At 43.1% G+C, this 16,629-nt stretch overlaps 1 protein-coding gene across 1 annotated transcript; it reads right to left on the bottom strand.

Annotated features, from left to right (window-relative positions):
• Positions 1-12,449: 12,449 nt before the first annotated feature.
• Positions 12,450-14,334, bottom strand: LOC133930444 (UDP-glycosyltransferase 89B2-like). The gene has a single exon (XM_062377094.1). The coding sequence runs from the start codon at positions 14,163-14,165 to the stop codon at positions 12,711-12,713; it is 1,455 nt and encodes a 484-aa protein (XP_062233078.1). The 5' UTR covers positions 14,166-14,334; the 3' UTR covers positions 12,450-12,710.
• Positions 14,335-16,629: the final 2,295 nt, after the last annotated feature.

Below are 16,629 nucleotides of genomic sequence, written 5' to 3'. Positions count from 1 at the left end.
ACGCCCCATCTCACACTGCCCTAAGACACACAAGAATGATATGATCAGATAGGGAAAAGATTGAAAAAGATTTGGATTTGAAGAACATGATCCAGAAGAACTGGTGTTGGACAACCCGAAAGTTCTGGGTTGCCTAACCACAGGCAAGAATTTTAGGGTATGAAAGATTTATCCAAAGAATTTGTAAATCTTTATGAGACAAAATTACTTGATAGATAGGGAGCAAATGGACCAAAAGGAATCGATTCTAGAGCTTGGCATTGGGGGATCGAGAAGATTGATCTTTAGGTATACCTTGAGTTCCAACCGACGATCCCGAAGTTGATTTGGAGGGAGGGTCGGAGATTCCGACCATGGGGGGAGTCAACTTGGTGAAGAACTTGGAATTTCGACGGTGAAACTTTGAAATCGCTGGAGTGCTCCAGAGGATGTGAGAGAGAGGTTGAAAGGAATAGAATGAAGAGATATCTCTCTGGTAGGAGTAAAAAAAACCCTACAACTCGGAACTTTTAGGTGAAACCCGGAACTTCCGAGTTGAGGCAGAGATGGAAACCAAGAGGGGTCATTCGGAGGGAAACTCGAAACATTCGGGTGTATTGACAAAATCCAGAACTTACGGGTGTACCTAGAACTTTTGGGTTCTGTCAACTTGATAGAGATAGACCGGGGGTTCAGGACTTCCAGAATCCGGAACTTTTGGGTTGAGGCTGGAACTTCCGGGTTCTGGAGGCTGAAAGAACTAGTTTTGAACATGAGATTCGAATTGGATCTTTGAGAGATTGGAAAGTTGGACATATAAGAGGCTTTACTACTTGTGATTAACCAACAAACAACAATACATAATAATGATCATAAGTAACAAAATATAATTATAAGATTAAAGAATCACAACTTTTTAAAAGTACCACTAAAAGTAGATTTTCGCAAACATCTAGCTATCAAAGCTACTAGACTAAAACAAATAATTGTATGCAACATATCAAGCCATGTTGTGAGAATCTAGCATATTTAGCTCACTTCTTAACTCGCAAAATCTTTGCTCGTCTAGTGGCTTGGTGAGGATATCGGCTAGTTATTTTTCGGTCTTATATGGCGAATATCGATATCCCCTTTTGTTGAGTGGTATCTCAAGAAATGGTGTCAGATGTCTCTATGATTGGTTCTTAAGTGTTGTACAAGATTGTTGGTTATTTTTATGATACTCTCATTGTCACACAAAAGTGGAACTTTGGTCATGTTATAGCCATAATCTCTCAAGGTTTGCATCATCCAAAGTAGTTGAGCACAACAAGCACCCACTGCAACATACTCAGCTTCGATGGTGGATAGAGCTACGGAATTTTGTTTTTTAAGGACCAAGAGACCAAGGACCTACCTAAGAATTGGTAAGTCCCCGAGATACTCTTCCTATCCACTTTGCAACTGGCATAATCGGAATCTGAATAGCCGATAAGGTCAAAAGTTGAACCTTTAGGATACCATAAGCTAAGGTAAAGGGTATGGACTAAATATCTAAGAATTATCTTAACGGCTACTAAATGACATTCTTTTAGAGCAGTTTGAAATCTTGCACTCATGCACATACTAAGCATAATATCAGGTCTAAATGCGCAAATGTAAAGTAAAGATCCAATCATAGAGCAATATACCTTTTGATCCGCGACCTTTCCTTCCTCATAGGTTGAGATGTCCATTGGCTTGCATGAGAGTCTTGATAGGCTTGGCATTCTCTATTTTAAACTTTTTGAGCATATCTTTGATGTACATGGTTTGACATATAAATGCTCTTTTCTTGAGTTGTTTGATTTGAATCCAAGAAAGAACTTCAACTCCTCCATCATTGACATCTCAACCTCTTCGTCATAATACTACTAAATTTTTCACAAAACTTTTTATTGGTAGAACCAAATATATGTCATCGATATATATTTGGCAAATTTATAAATCATTATCAATATTTTTAATGAAGAGAGCAGAATCGGCTTTGCCTATTTTAAAGCACTTTTTGTTGAGAAAATCCATAAGACATTCATACCATACTTTAGGTGCTTGCTTAAGCTCATAGAGCACCTTATGAAGTTTATACACATGATTAGGGTACATGAGATCTTCAAATCTGAATGGTTGCTCCATATACACCAATTCGGAGATTGGACCATTGAGAAAAGTGCTCTTTATGTCCATTTAATATAACTTGAAATCATGGTGAGTAGCATAGAGAAGTAATATACAAATTGACTCAAACCTAGCCACAGGAGCATAAGCCTCACCAAAATCAAAACCTTCTATTTGTGTGAAGCCTTGAGCAGCAAACCATGTCTTGCTTCTTGTCACGATCTCATTCTCATATTGCTTGTTGCGAAAGACCCATTTGGTGCTAATTACATTTTGATTGGGTCTTTCCACCTATGACCAGGCTTCATTTCTCTTGAAGTTATTGAGCTCTTCTTGTATGGCCATCACCCAATCCGGGTTTCTAAGTGTGTCATCTACCTTCAAAGGTTCCAAAGAGGAAACAAAAGAGTAATATTCATAAAAATTTGTAATTCTTAAACGAGTGGTTACCTCCTTTTATATATCATCAAGAATATTGTCCAGGTGATCTCTTTGAATGCTTTAATGAACTCTTGGATGTGACACTTGGGATTAAGTTTGAATGTCTCCCACTTGATCATCATCATCAAGGAAGTCGTTGGAGTCACCATGAACTTGATTTTGACTTTGGTCTTGATCTTGAGTTGATATAGATAGCTCCACTTAAATTGATGAAGATGACTGATCTTGATTGCTTTCGGGCATTTACAACTTTTGGGGCTCTTGAGGCTTGATTTCACCTATTGCCATCCTTTCGATTGCCTCACTTGGAATTTCTTCATCACCTAAAATATTATGATTAACTTGCTCTACTTGAGAGTTGGTAGTCTCATCAAATGTCATATCAGGCGTGATTTCAACACAACTGGTGAATTTGTTGAAAACATGGTATGCATAGGCATTTGATCCATATTGAGGCAAGAAATAATCATCAACTTTATGCACAAATTTAGAACTTTTGGTCTTCTTATTTAGAATAAAATGCTTAATACCAAAAACTCTAAAGTATGATACATTAGGTTTGTTACTGGTTAGTAGCTCGTATGTAGTCTTCTTCAAGATCTTGTAGAGGTACAACCGGTTGATGGCATGGTATGTAGTGTTCATAGCCTCCGCCCAAAATTGATCCAAAACCTTGTACTCATCAAGCATGGTCTTTGCCAACTCTATGAGAGTCATATTCTTCCTCTCAATGATCACATTTCATTGAGGTGAGTAGGGTGCCAAAAATTCATGTTTGATACCTTCTTCATCAAGAAAGTCTTCAATTTGAGTATTCTTGAATGCACTTCCGTTGTCATTTCACACCCTTTTGATCTTCACGTCAAATTCATTTTGAGCTCTTCTTACAAATTTCTTAAAACGGATTGTGTTTTACATTTATCATGCAAAAATAATACCCAAGTGAAACGAGAAAAATTATCAACAATGACTAAGCTATATTTGTTACCACCAATGCTTATATAGGCGATTGGTCCAAACAAATATATGTGGAGAAGCAACAATAGTCTTGTGGTCATCATCATATTCTTGGTAGGGTGAGGAGCTCCAAATTGCTTTTTCACTGGATATGCACTATAAATTCTATTTTTTTTCAAAAGAAACATTTATTAGTCCTAGGGTGTGCTCTCTCTTAGAAGTTTAGAAAAATTTCTCATACCAACATGGGAATCAAACTAGACTTAGCAATCAAACAAGTCTTAGGCCTCACTTCATCCGTTAAAATATCAAAAAGATAAAACTTGCCCTTCAAGCGATCAATGAAAGCTATTGCGGAGTCTTCTCTTCTAGAGACAGTCACACCCTCATTAGTAAACAGACAATTATAGCTTATTTCACAAAGTAGTGATACCGATAACAAATTATAGCTGAGAGATTTAATTAACAAAATATTTGAGATAAAATGATCATTTGAGATAGCAATTTTAACTAGATCAGTTACCTCTCCTTTTCCATCGTCTCTAAATACAATGTTCTCGTGTAAACCTCCATTTTCTTTGAATAATGAGAACATGTTCTTCTCTCCGATCATATGATTTGTGCATCTACTATCAAGCACCTAACTTGATCAACCGGAGGAGTATACCTACAAAATAAAATAGACTTTTGTTTTAGGTACCCAAATTTTCTTAGGTCCATTCACGTTAGTCACAAGAACTTTTGGCACTCACACATTTTTTTACAACACGATCTTTTAAACGGACACTAACATATAGAGCAACCACTTTACCAAGGTGGTTTTCTTCAAAATGTAAGAGGCATAAAATGTAGCTTGTGGTGGATGGCCAATGGGTTGTTTTGCTTGTGTAGTGGAATCAACTTGCTTGCCTACTTTGATGAATTTGAGGCACTCCTTGTCATTTACCACCACACACTCATTTGGCTTGCTTGTATACATATCAAATCCAAGCCCTCTTTTGCTTGTTATCTTTGACCTCCATGATCTTTTATAGGGCATCTTTGGATCTGTATGTATTGATAAACCAATACTTGACCAAGATATTTAACCTCTCATTTTTCTTTTGTAATGCTTACAAAGATTGAGCATTAGTGGCACAAGCATTGATATCAACATTATAGCAGTAAGAGCAACCTTGACTAGTGGAAGCATTAGAGAGTAAGATTGCATCATTAGAGTGGGAAGTACCATTCTTAAAGGCATCAAATTGCACTTTAAGAGATTTATGAGTTTCATCCAAACATTTGATATTATCTTGAAGTGTGACATTGTTACCCTCAAGATTAGCAGTGGATTCATTTGTCAATTCCTCAACATTCCCCTTCTCTTAAGCAAGGAGCTTCTTGAGTTCAAGGTTTCTCTCCTTTTCAACGATAAGCAAGTCCTCTTGCTTCTCGAGAATCTCCTCTTTACTCTCTATTATTTCTATTAGTTATTTTATTTTAGTCATGATATTTTTACTTAGACCTTTTAGAAAAGATTCACAACCACTATCACTATCGCTATCGCTATTGCTATCTAGGGGCTTAGGTTGTGATTTTACCTTGGCGCCATTTTGCCATAAGGCGGTTGGGAGTGTTGTCATCATCGCTCATGTCACTAAAAAGTGAGCTTGTCAGTGGAGTGGAGCAGATGATGATGATGATGGTGGTGGTGACCCCTTCATCATCGGAGTTAGAGTCAGAGTTGGAGTCCCACTCCTCTATGATGTGAGCTTGACCCGAATAGATCTTCTTGTGGGTCTTGTACTTGTCCTTCTTGTAAGGCTTGCCCTTCTTCTCTTGTTCTTATTCTTCTTCTTGTTAGGACACTCGACGATGAAGTGGCTAACCTCGCCACACTCATAGCAAGACCTCTTAGATGATCTTCTTTTAGACTTTTCTTTCTTGTACTTACTATAACCATCTTTCTTCATGAATTTCTTGAACTTCTTTACAAAGAAAACAATTTCTTCATTATCGGAACTTCCTTGCACTTGAGCTCGATTCTTCACTTTACTTGATCTTACTTGCCTTCAATGCAACATCTTCAGTCTTTGAGGTTGAGCTTTGCTTGACAAGGTTCTTTACTTCATTTGCTTCCTCCTCTACGAGCTCATGAGTAAGAATTCTTTCGAGCACATCACTTGGAGTGAGTCTTTTGTAATCCCTTCTTTCGTAGATGAGTGTTACCAAGGTGGGATTCCTTGGTGTGAAAATTCTCAATGATCTTCTTACCACTTTATGGTCATATAACTCTTCACTTCCAAACCCTCTAATCTTGTTCACTAGCATTATCATGCAGTCATACAATGCTTAAAGGGTTTCATCATCTTTCATCATAAATCTTCCCAATTTCTCTTCAAGCAACTCTATTTTTGAGTCTCTAACACTTGTGGTGCCTTCATGCGCGACTTGAAGTATGTCACATATCACTTTGGCCTCCTTAAGCCCATCCACCTTGTTGAACTCCTCAGAGCTCAAGGCACCAAGCAGCACGCTTGCGGCTTGTGCATTGCGGTGAAAGTTTTGCTCTTGTTCAAAAGTGAGCTCTATGTCTTCATCCGGTAGTTCAAAACCTATACACACAATTTTCCAAATACTTGGATGAAGAGATATTAGATGCAATTTCAATTTGTATCTCCACGCGGTATAATATGTGCCATCAAAATGTGGCGCACGCCTGGACGACACATAAATGTAAGAGTGAGATGCATTTAATTTATCATAATTGAAACCGATCTCAACTCCCTTGTTCTTATCATCGCCCGATGTATCATCCTTAGGATTTTTCGGGCTTTTCTCCTTGGATGTCAACATCTTTCAAATTCTCCAAGCGGTGAAGCCTTGTAGGAGATTAGACTCTGATACCAATTGAATATATGAGATGTTAACTAGAGGTGGTGTGAATAGACGTTCCTGAAAATTAAAAACTTCGCATCGGATTAATAGAATCTGAAACTTTCAGGTTCAGTCCAGAACTTTTGGGTTTAGTCCAGAACTTCCGGGTATCAAAAGTTTCGAGTTCAACCCGGACTTTCCGACTAAACAAAATGAAATAAAAAACGAACAATGCCTAGTACTTCTAGTTGAATCTAATTGTTACCACAAGTTCCAAAGTAAGTGTAGATTGTATTCCACCTTTCACCTTCAGCTACAAACTTACAAATACATAGATCGGAGCAAATCGTCCAAAAGTCAACTAGAACAACAAAGAAGACAAAGACAACAAAGGAGACAAAAATTTATTCCCCAAAGTTCGAATCTAACGATCCTACATCTTCGTTGAGGTGCTCACAAAGAGCTAGGTCTCTTTCAACCCTATTCCTCACCAAGCAACTATGAAGATCGAGTTTGGGCTTACTCAAAGTCCTCTTTCCTTGCGAAGGCGAGGAAGAACCTTTACAAACATCCTGCGGCACTCCAGAAGCTTAGGTGCTTGGCAGGTGATGCCTAGCCATCTAGGAGCTCGAGGCTCCAAGAGTAACGAACGCGGAATTGACTAGTTTAACGACGAACTCAAATTCTCAAAGGTTTGAATGTAGCCCACTAGCACTCAATCACTCAACCCAACTCTCAAAATCTTGCAAGATTTCATGCCTAAGGGAGTGAGAGAGCTATTTAATGGCTATGAATGCTTTTATCTTTGTGGTTGCTCAGTAGCCAACGATCCCACACCTGTCACCCCGAACATATCATTGATGAGTCGTCATTATCATAGGTGACGGGTCATAACTGAGACCCGTTACTGACGTGCGTCTCCTATGTACTTGGGAGGAAGACATAAGTGACGGGTAACCTTGTAACCCGTCACTTATGTGAATACATAAGTAACGGGTAATATTCTTGACCCGTCACTTATGTGTAAGTTGTCTTGCAGGTTTGTCCTGTTTCTTGGCTGCATCCTGGAGCATAGCCAGGATTTGACAGTCGTCTTCTTCCTGCAAACAATAGCAATGCATCCAAATCTATATCGATAAACACACTTATATAAGAACTCACTTCATCATAAAATCTCAAAGGTTACAAAGTTCCAACCAATTCATCACAGAATCACAAAGATTACAAAATTCCAATCAATTCATATTACATAAGACATCACAACATAAGGTTTCTATAGTGCAACTCGCCGTGTGGGTTGATGACTTTAGATATTATAAACTCGGTGATCCATTGTCGAATCCCTAGGAATGCACAATCGTAAAAAAGAAAACAAGTCTGATAATCTTGCAGTGTGGGTTGATGACTTTAGATATTATAAACTCGGTGATCCATTGTCGAATCCCTAGGAATGCACAATCGTAAAAAAGAAAACAAGTCTGATAATCTTGCATAATTTGACGCCTAACTAATGTCATATTATCATAGAATTAAACTAATTATTAAAATTAGTTATGAATAATCTTGTATTGAACTTGCATTAGGGGATTTGATATCCTTTGCTCGGATCATGAGGAGCATGTGGTACACAACATAGAATCCACAGACATTGCCCAGTGGTTGTTGGTAGCACTGCAGAAAAGAAAATTTACGTTTAGATCAAAAGGAAAAAAATTGCAACAGAGAGCATTTGGTAATTTGTTTGGTAGCACTCACCGCAAACCCGGTCTTGTGTGTCAGTCTGCTGTTGCTTTTAGCGTTGTAGTCAGGATCAACTCGAAGGTACTTGTCAAAAGCTCAGTATAAAGAGGGACCGATTAGGGAACATTTGAATGTTAGAAAAAGCATAACAAAATGTGCTTGTTACACATGACCTTGGAAAGAATATCGCTGGGGAAGAGTGCCGATGGTGCCGGCAGGCTTGACGACGATAGCGAGGGCGGTGGGGCTCTAAGAGCGGCGGGGACCAGAGGGAGGAGGTGCTCTAAGTGCGGTGGTGCACAGAGGAGATGACGGCGGGTATGAGCACCTGAAAACGTAGGTATAAGTGCGAAGGTACTCGCAAGACTTAAACTATATAGAGCACATATACATAGCTTGACTCCAAGGATTATGCATTGAGCCATTAGCAAGACAAAGTCACATGGTTAAGTTAAACATAAGCGGTAAGCAACCTAGACACATATGTGTGAGCAACTAACTTAACCAACAAAACATAAATCTACCCTGCCATAACCAACTGAACATAAATAATTGGAACCATAAGAACGTCTGAGTAACAAAGACCAACACAACCATCTCCCACATATCCAACCATCAACCACAGGCAAAAACTCTACGATCGATGCAGATGGACAAAAACATGCTCATGACTGAGAGCGCGGTATTTCGAAATATTTTTACATCCTGCAGGAGGATACCCCTGAACCCACACAATACGAGGACCATATGACTTGTGCCACCCGCTAAAGTGCACACAAGGGGGTACTCGTGTCAACCTTTCCCAATAAGCTCCGATCATTTGAAACATGCATCACTCAGCGCGGTGGTACTAGAACTACTCCTGGAGTAAACTAGTACCACTACAAGCCCACCTGCTCACACCGTCGATGTTCAGGCCCCAAAATGACCACAACTACAAAGGTATTCGGCTCGCCTTACCATTAGATTGGCATGTGGTGAGTACGGTAAGTGCTAAAGCCAACTACACCGATGATCGGTGCTTAAACGATGAAAGCGGTCTACGATGTCCGGTTTCCTCTTCTGACCTACCTAGGGGAACTCCACATCCGGGCAGGATAAACACCTCCTAGCACCGCCCACGTCTCGCCTCATACTCACCACTCATACAACCATCATCAACCCATATCCAATATTGTGATCATTACGAAAGTAAATAACCCCTATACTCGCGAACGATGAAACAATTCACCGCTCGACTTCTACCGAATGACCTATGCATTGCTAAGTATTTCGATTTAACTTGTAATCTAGACACCAACAACATACTCAAGGCAACAAGGAAAGGATGAACAATAATTCAAGGTAGAAGTAATGCATTCAACATAGGATCAACCACTTGTACCCGATCTTGACTCGACATATGCAAATATACATAAGCATAGTTTATCAATTTTAGATTTATTCAATTGAACAAAGGTACAATATGCTTAGTTGCTTACCTTGCTGCTCAGTTGGCTGCCAAAAATTACCCAGGCAGCACTCGCAGAAATCCGAGAGGTGGGCGTCGTCTTCAACTGCAACCGCATCACGCTCCAGCTCCTTGTTCACTAAACAAGAATGCGTGCAATGATGAGCATGAATGAATGCAACAAGGTATGCCACAATGCTTAACAACATGCTAGAAGTATAAGACATATGAATCAATGCAATACTAAACGATCTAAACGAAATTTGAAAAATAACAGCCACCTGGAGTATCCGGGTTGGTCCAGAGTATTCATGTCTGGACCCTCTGGGTGAACCTCCAGAAGAGGCGCTCGGTTACTGCCTTTTTATTTGACTGGCCCGGAGTATCCGGGTCATCCTCTGGTGAAGGTGCTCGGTTAGCCACTTTTCTAACTTAACCCGGAACCTCCGAGCTGGTCTGGACTATCCGGGCTGTGCCGGACACTCCGGGTGAGGCTCTGGGAGAGGCTCTCAGTTAATCGTTAACACAATTACCCGGAGTCTTCGGGTTTACTCGGATTATCCGGGTGAGGCAGACTTAGATTTTTTCACAAATTTTTCCTCGTTCGATTCGACTCTCTTTACAAATTTGTGCTACACAAACGTGTATATGCCCTATCCAGAGGATTCTAAACCCATCTTTCACCCTAAACCCTAACAGATTTTGAATACAATTCGATGGATGATTTCTGCTGAACCCGGAGTATCCGGGTGAGGCCAAAGTATCCGGGTCAGCCCAGAAAAGCTATTCTCGAGTGGATTTTTGGTCGATTCGAGTTGCGATCTTCTTCAAGCCTAAAGAGAACATGTTAGGGATAGTCCAAGGGTCCTTGAACTCACTCATTAACTAGCAACATGACTCTATAGCTCAAATTTGTCCAAAACTCTATTTTTGCTCTAAAAAGCTTAAGAACTTCAAGAACTACTCGATTCTTCCATGAAACGAAAATGAATTGGATGGATGGATAGTGTATGAGCTAAGGATCGCAATGGTACCACATGCATACCTTGATATTGCTCCTAGAGAGAGAAATCCTAGGAGAACGAGGGAGCATGAGGGAGAGTGAGAGAGAGCTACTGCAGCAGCTATACTGCTGGGTGGGAGGCATGGGGAGTGAGGGAGGAGAGAGAGGGAGCAGGTGGTGCTGCCCCATTTGGTGGTTGGGATGGTGGGGCCACTTGTGGGGTCCACGTGTTGGAGAAAAGGGGTATTTCCAATGTGGTGTCTATTCTTTCCTCTCTCAAATTTCTTTCTCTTATCCAAATAATTTTAAGCTCCGGGTGGCAGAGAGGCGTGGTGCAGTGAACCCTAGCGCAAGCGGGTGTTGCGGGCGAGCGGGAAAAGACTTAGGCAAAATGACATGGAGGAGGGCGAAGACTCAACCTATATATACATATATGATCATAGGTGATGAGTGATACTATGAACTCATCACCTATGACTCATAATAAGTGACGGGTGAAGAGTATCACCTGTCACCTTGTACTTATAATAAGTGATGGATGAAAAGTATCACCTATCACTTTTTCCTTATGATCCACTGAGGAGGAAAATGAGAGCGCCGGACCATCCGGTGAAGAGAAAAAAATATTTTGCTAAACTAAAATTCAAATAACTTGAAACCTAAAATACAAATTTAACATTAATATTACAAATTCAAATAACTTGAAACCTAAAATACAAATTTGTCATTAATATTATAAATTCAAATAACTTGAAACCTAAAATTCAAATTAGACATTAATATTACGAATTTGACATTAATATTACAAATTTAGTATATAAAAATTCAAATTTGATATTTAAATTCAAATTTGCTGTTTTTGTGCTTTCTTGATATGGATCCCTTCGTTATGGTTGGCGTGTAGGTATGGAATTTTCTCAGTCGATGAAGTGTGTGGCACGATTGCAATAGCAAAAGGGGGGATTTCATCAAATTGATTGAACTCCTGCTCATCAACGACGGTTGCAACTTCCACAATGCATTTTTTTCCAGTGAGAACCACATGATATTTTTCTTTGTTGTGTCTGTCACATAAAAGACTTGACAAACATCTTTAACGAGTATGAAGGATTCAAACTTGTATCCGACATGTTTGAGATCAACATTAGTGAATCCATACTTGTTATCTTGTCATTAGTGACACCATTTGCCCCATGTACCCAATGATACTGAAACAGGATACCTTGAATCACAAGTAGTTCAGCTTCTATTTGATTGTAGTAGGTGCCCCTCTACAAGTTGTTATCATAAGCATATATACGAACACCATTGTTCTGGTATACTTCACAATATGAGACTTTGAGATTTATTAGGAACTATTATATGGATCTGCCCCAATAATTCTAACAATTTCGATTTAAATTGAGAAGAAATTTCATCATACAAAGGTAAACTATCACGAATATCATTCTATTGGATTCACATCATACATGGAAATTAATTTGCTTGTTTTGATTCTTTTAAAAATGTTCAGAAACTACATGAGATCCATAGCAACGCACGGACACCTTGGCTAGTATTTTCCAAATTTACACACAAATCTCGAACACACACGTGGGTTTTAGCTTGCAAAGCTGTCGTCAGTGGCGAACGCAGTGAGATCGAGTAATGGAGCTGAGCTTCTTCTTTATCCTCATGCTTCATTTCATCTCACAATTCTTCTTCTTCTCTTGTAAAAAAGGGGAGAAGAGCTTAAGGGGCTACAGGGAAGCGGCAGCCGCCGCCCTGGCAATCGTCATGTATACTAGTTGGACTAGCCAGTAGGTACGCATCGCTGGGCATCCAGCTCGCAACATACATAAACAAAGTCACGGAGAGGAATCATAATTCGTCTCACCGGACATGTAAACCCATAATTTGTATTTTAATTACGTTTTATGATCACGCAAAGTCCATCCAAATCCAAATTTATAGCGGGGAGTGCCTAGCTAAATTTCACGGCGGAGACTTTGAGAAGTGCGACGTCGTGATGAACACGAGTAATAAATCATTTCTGCTGAAACAAAGCCAAATTCTCATAATCTGCTTGGCCGTTGCTACCATCGGCCGGCAACGACCTGTCGACACGAAGACGGAAGCAGTTTTGACTCTCGCAGCTGGCCCCACCTAGTGCTTTGGCTCGCTCCCAAGCTCGCGCAACTCCTGCACCAGCTCATCCAGCTCCCGCCGCGACCCGCCGCCTTCGCGCACCGCCGCTGCGGCCTCTTCAGCGAGCTCCTTCGCCCGCGCCGCCACGTCGCCCCACTGGCCACCATCCTTCCCGCTGACGGCCGCGTCCAGCACCCGCGCGACCGCGTCCGCGTCCGGCGCGGCCTTAAGCCCGCCCCAGTCCACCGGCACGGCGGCTCCCAGATCGTCCACGAGCAGCCGCGCGTTCACGAACTGGTCCGCCGTCATGGGCCACGCCAGCATGGCCACCCCAGCCGCTGACGCCTCTAGCACCGAGTTCCACCCGCAGTGCGTCACGAACCACCCCACCGCGCGGTGCCGCAGCGCGGTCACCTGCGGTGCCCACCCGCGGATCACCATGCCCCTGCCGCCCGCCGCCGCGCGCTCCTCGAACCCTTCCGGGAGTGTCACCGTTGGCCCAGCAGCCCACACGAACGCCACCCCGGTGCGCTCCAGCGCGGCGGCCAGCGCGGCCGCATGGAGCGGCTGCAGCACCGCCATGCTCCCGAAGCTGATGTACACGACGGAGCCGTCTGCGAACTTGTCGAGCCAGGCGCACAGGTCGGCCGCGGCCACGGCGGTCTCCCCGCCACGGTTGCCCGAGGCGTCGGCCTCCGGAGCCACTGGCCCGACCGCGCGCACGCTCCTGAGGCCCAGGTCCGCGAGCGGTGCGTCGAGGTACCTCTTCTCGAGCCGCCGGAACGTGTTCGACACGAACGCTGAGCTCTCCAGATTCCAGAGGAAGTTGCGCTTCACCCCCTCGGAGACCTCGTCGCCCTCGATGAACGTTCGGTACAGCAGCGACATCTGTCGCCACGGGTACGCCGGGGCGCCCGGGATATCCGGGAAGTCGATCGGGCTCTCGTCGTCGTCCTCGTCCTCGCGCTTTGGCTTCCGGCGAAACACCGAGTGCAGCACGGCGGTGCCGTACACCGCGGACGGCGAGAACGCGAACCGCGGGATGCCGAGCTCGGCCGCGAGCGGCTGCGTCCACCCACAGAAGAAGTCGGAGAGTATGGCGACCACACGCTCCGGGCCGTCCGATCGGGCGCGGACCCAGGCACCGAGCGGGCCGCGCAGCCCCGCGAAGGCGACGATGAGCGCGCCGAAGAGCGAGGGCGGCGAGCCCTTGGCGCTCTCGATGCCCGCTGGGAAGGCGGGGTGGGAGGGAAACGGGAGGATGAGGGCGCGGGCTGCGCCGGCGGGGCGCGCGGATTCCAGGAGCGGCGCGAGGAGCGGGGCGGTGGCGGGCGTGGCGACGACGGTGAGGCGGAGGCCGCGGGAAGCGAGGAGGCCAGCGAGGTCGAGGAGCGGGATCATGTGGCCCTGCGCCGGGTAGGGGACGACCAGGACGTGCGGGCGGTCGGTGGCCGTCGCCGCCATGGCGGACATGGTGGTGGTGCTGACCGGGGAGCGGCGCCCGCGGCGCCGCCCGCGAGCTGGTGTTCTGTTGGTGGGTGGGTGCGTGGGAGTGCGAGGGAATCGCGGTCCGCGAGGGAACTTGCACTTTGATTCCGCGGTGCCGATCTTGACCTGTGGGGCGAGTGGTTGTAGGTGGCTTTGCTTTGGCGGATCCAAGGAAACGAAATGGAATTTTGCATTTTGGATTCCAGATTTAAACAGCACTAGGCACTAAGCATTACTCCTATTTTTGAAGCAGCGACAGGATTTGCCATCCGGCTTGGGGCGGGAACACGGCAAAATTACACAGGTTGGATGCTGGCAAGTGACAACTAAAATACAGGGATGGAGGCGCAAACAAATCTTTGTAAAATCACGTGACATTTTTTTTAGGAATTGGGGTTTGGAAGCATTTCCTCCGGTCATAAATAAATGATGTTTTAAATATCGATACAGTTCTCAAAATATATCTTTAACTATTTATTTTATGGTGTAATATGTTTATAGAATACATCAAAGTTATATTATTATAGAATTATTTTTCTAAATAAATATACCCATATTATTTTTAAATATTCAAACTCAATACATAAAAATAAATTTGTAAGTATAAAAATATTAACTGCACGTAATCTAAGCTAATATTTATTTATGACTTGAGGGAGTATGAATTTTGAACGGAAGTTGAAACAAATGGTAGTGACATGCAGACGTAGTGGCGGAGAGTAACGGCAACTAACCTAAGGGTCTGTTTGTTTCAGGTGGAGATTTTGAAAAGCAGCTTATAGGAGCTGGATTGTGAAAAGCTTTTAGATTGTAGATTCTAAAAAAAATTTGATAGACAGTTTAGTAAAATGGACTTTCATAATCTATCAAAAGCTGAGATAAACTAGCTTATCAGATTTCCACAATCCAATCAGCAAATTTAAAAAAGCTATAACCAAAAACTGTCTGTTTGTTTCAGCTTCAGATTGTAAAAGCTGAAAGCCACATTCCAAAGCTGAAACAAACAGACCCTAAGTTGAAACTGAGCCATTCATCTGCTTGTTGCTTCTCGTGGCAAGTGTTGAGCATGTATTTTTCTTGTTTAAGGATCATTGACACAGGGTTGTGTAACAAATTGAGGGTGAATGTTTTTTTTAAAAGAAACAAGATGAAGGTAAATTCTTGACAATATAGCATGCTACTAGTACACTGAAGGTGAAACTCAAGCACACTACAGTTACAAAGATAAGACTATCGATTTCAAAAAATTACATCACCCTACGATCATACGTATTTTTATATTTTCCTTTGCCTTTTAAAGTACTCTTCTGCGAACAGGGTATGGATTATATTAAGATGCAAAAGTGATTACAACCCTGGTTTGACAACAAACAGCCTGTAGATTAAGGAAATTACACAAACATAATCATCGACCCATATCTCCAAGTCTAACAACAATTTCGACCAATGGTGAACCTCGCTGGAGCATCACAACATGCAGAAACGAGGAACACCCTGACCGAAGCACACCAGATTTACCAAAGCAAGGCAAAGAGGCTCCACTCATAGGCAAGCCGCAAGAGATGCGTGCAGACGAGCTCGGCCACGTCGTCGACCAACTTCGGCACGCGCAAGACTCATTGATTGAACATTGGCCACCATCTTTGCTATCGGGCTACGTAATTAAATAGTAAATAGGTTTATACAGCTTAGATGAGAAGGGAAACACGCGTGGCAACAGAATGATGTTGGAGCTAATCCACTTGATTAGCACCTCTCTCTCCTCTTCACACAAACACTCAAACACTCACGCATAGGCTATTGTAGAAAAGTCAACACTATTTATCTTCCTCAACACAACAGAGAACAAACACACACGAACACATGCACTTTTCTTCCTTCTTTCACTGCACAACACATACACGGAGACTCACACCACGAGCACTTGGCACCACAGGCACCGGCCATGGCAACTACTAACTCTGCTGGCACCCCGGCAGTCCTACGGCTACACCCACACCGGAGACTACATCTTGGTCTACTTCCCTTCAACTTCTCTGTCCACTGCTCTCACAGCACTAGATGCATGATTAAATAGCCACTTATCACACCACGGCTAACCACACGACTCGGCCAACTCACGTACATGCAGCGCCCAACTGATGCATGACTCGGCTGCCCACGCACACACAGCCGCACGACTGGCCCACTAACATAGCACCTTGGGGCCACGTTCTCCACGTATAGGTCAAGATTACTCCTAACATTTCCCCCCTAATCTTGACTAGCTCCAACTCACCATTGCGGAACACCGCACCTTACTTGTAACCACACAACGTTCGCTTCATGGATGACGCCTTCACAACGCCGATCATCACTTCATCTTGCCGCACACAACGGCTCCTGTTGCCACATGCAACAATAGCTTGCGCGACACACGCGCCATCATCGGTATCACACCGACTATTCT

The sequence above is a fragment of the Phragmites australis genome, chromosome 10, assembly GCF_958298935.1.
Source record: "Phragmites australis chromosome 10, lpPhrAust1.1, whole genome shotgun sequence".
NCBI classification, from domain to species: domain Eukaryota; kingdom Viridiplantae; phylum Streptophyta; class Magnoliopsida; order Poales; family Poaceae; genus Phragmites; species Phragmites australis.
This window is presented reverse-complemented; position numbering and strand designations above follow the sequence as displayed.

What these genes read in the sequence shown, in the direction of transcription:
- LOC133930444 (XM_062377094.1), bottom strand. Translation starts at nt 14,165, where the DNA reads ATGTCCGCCATGGCGGCGACGGCCACCGACCGCCCGCACGTCCTGGTC.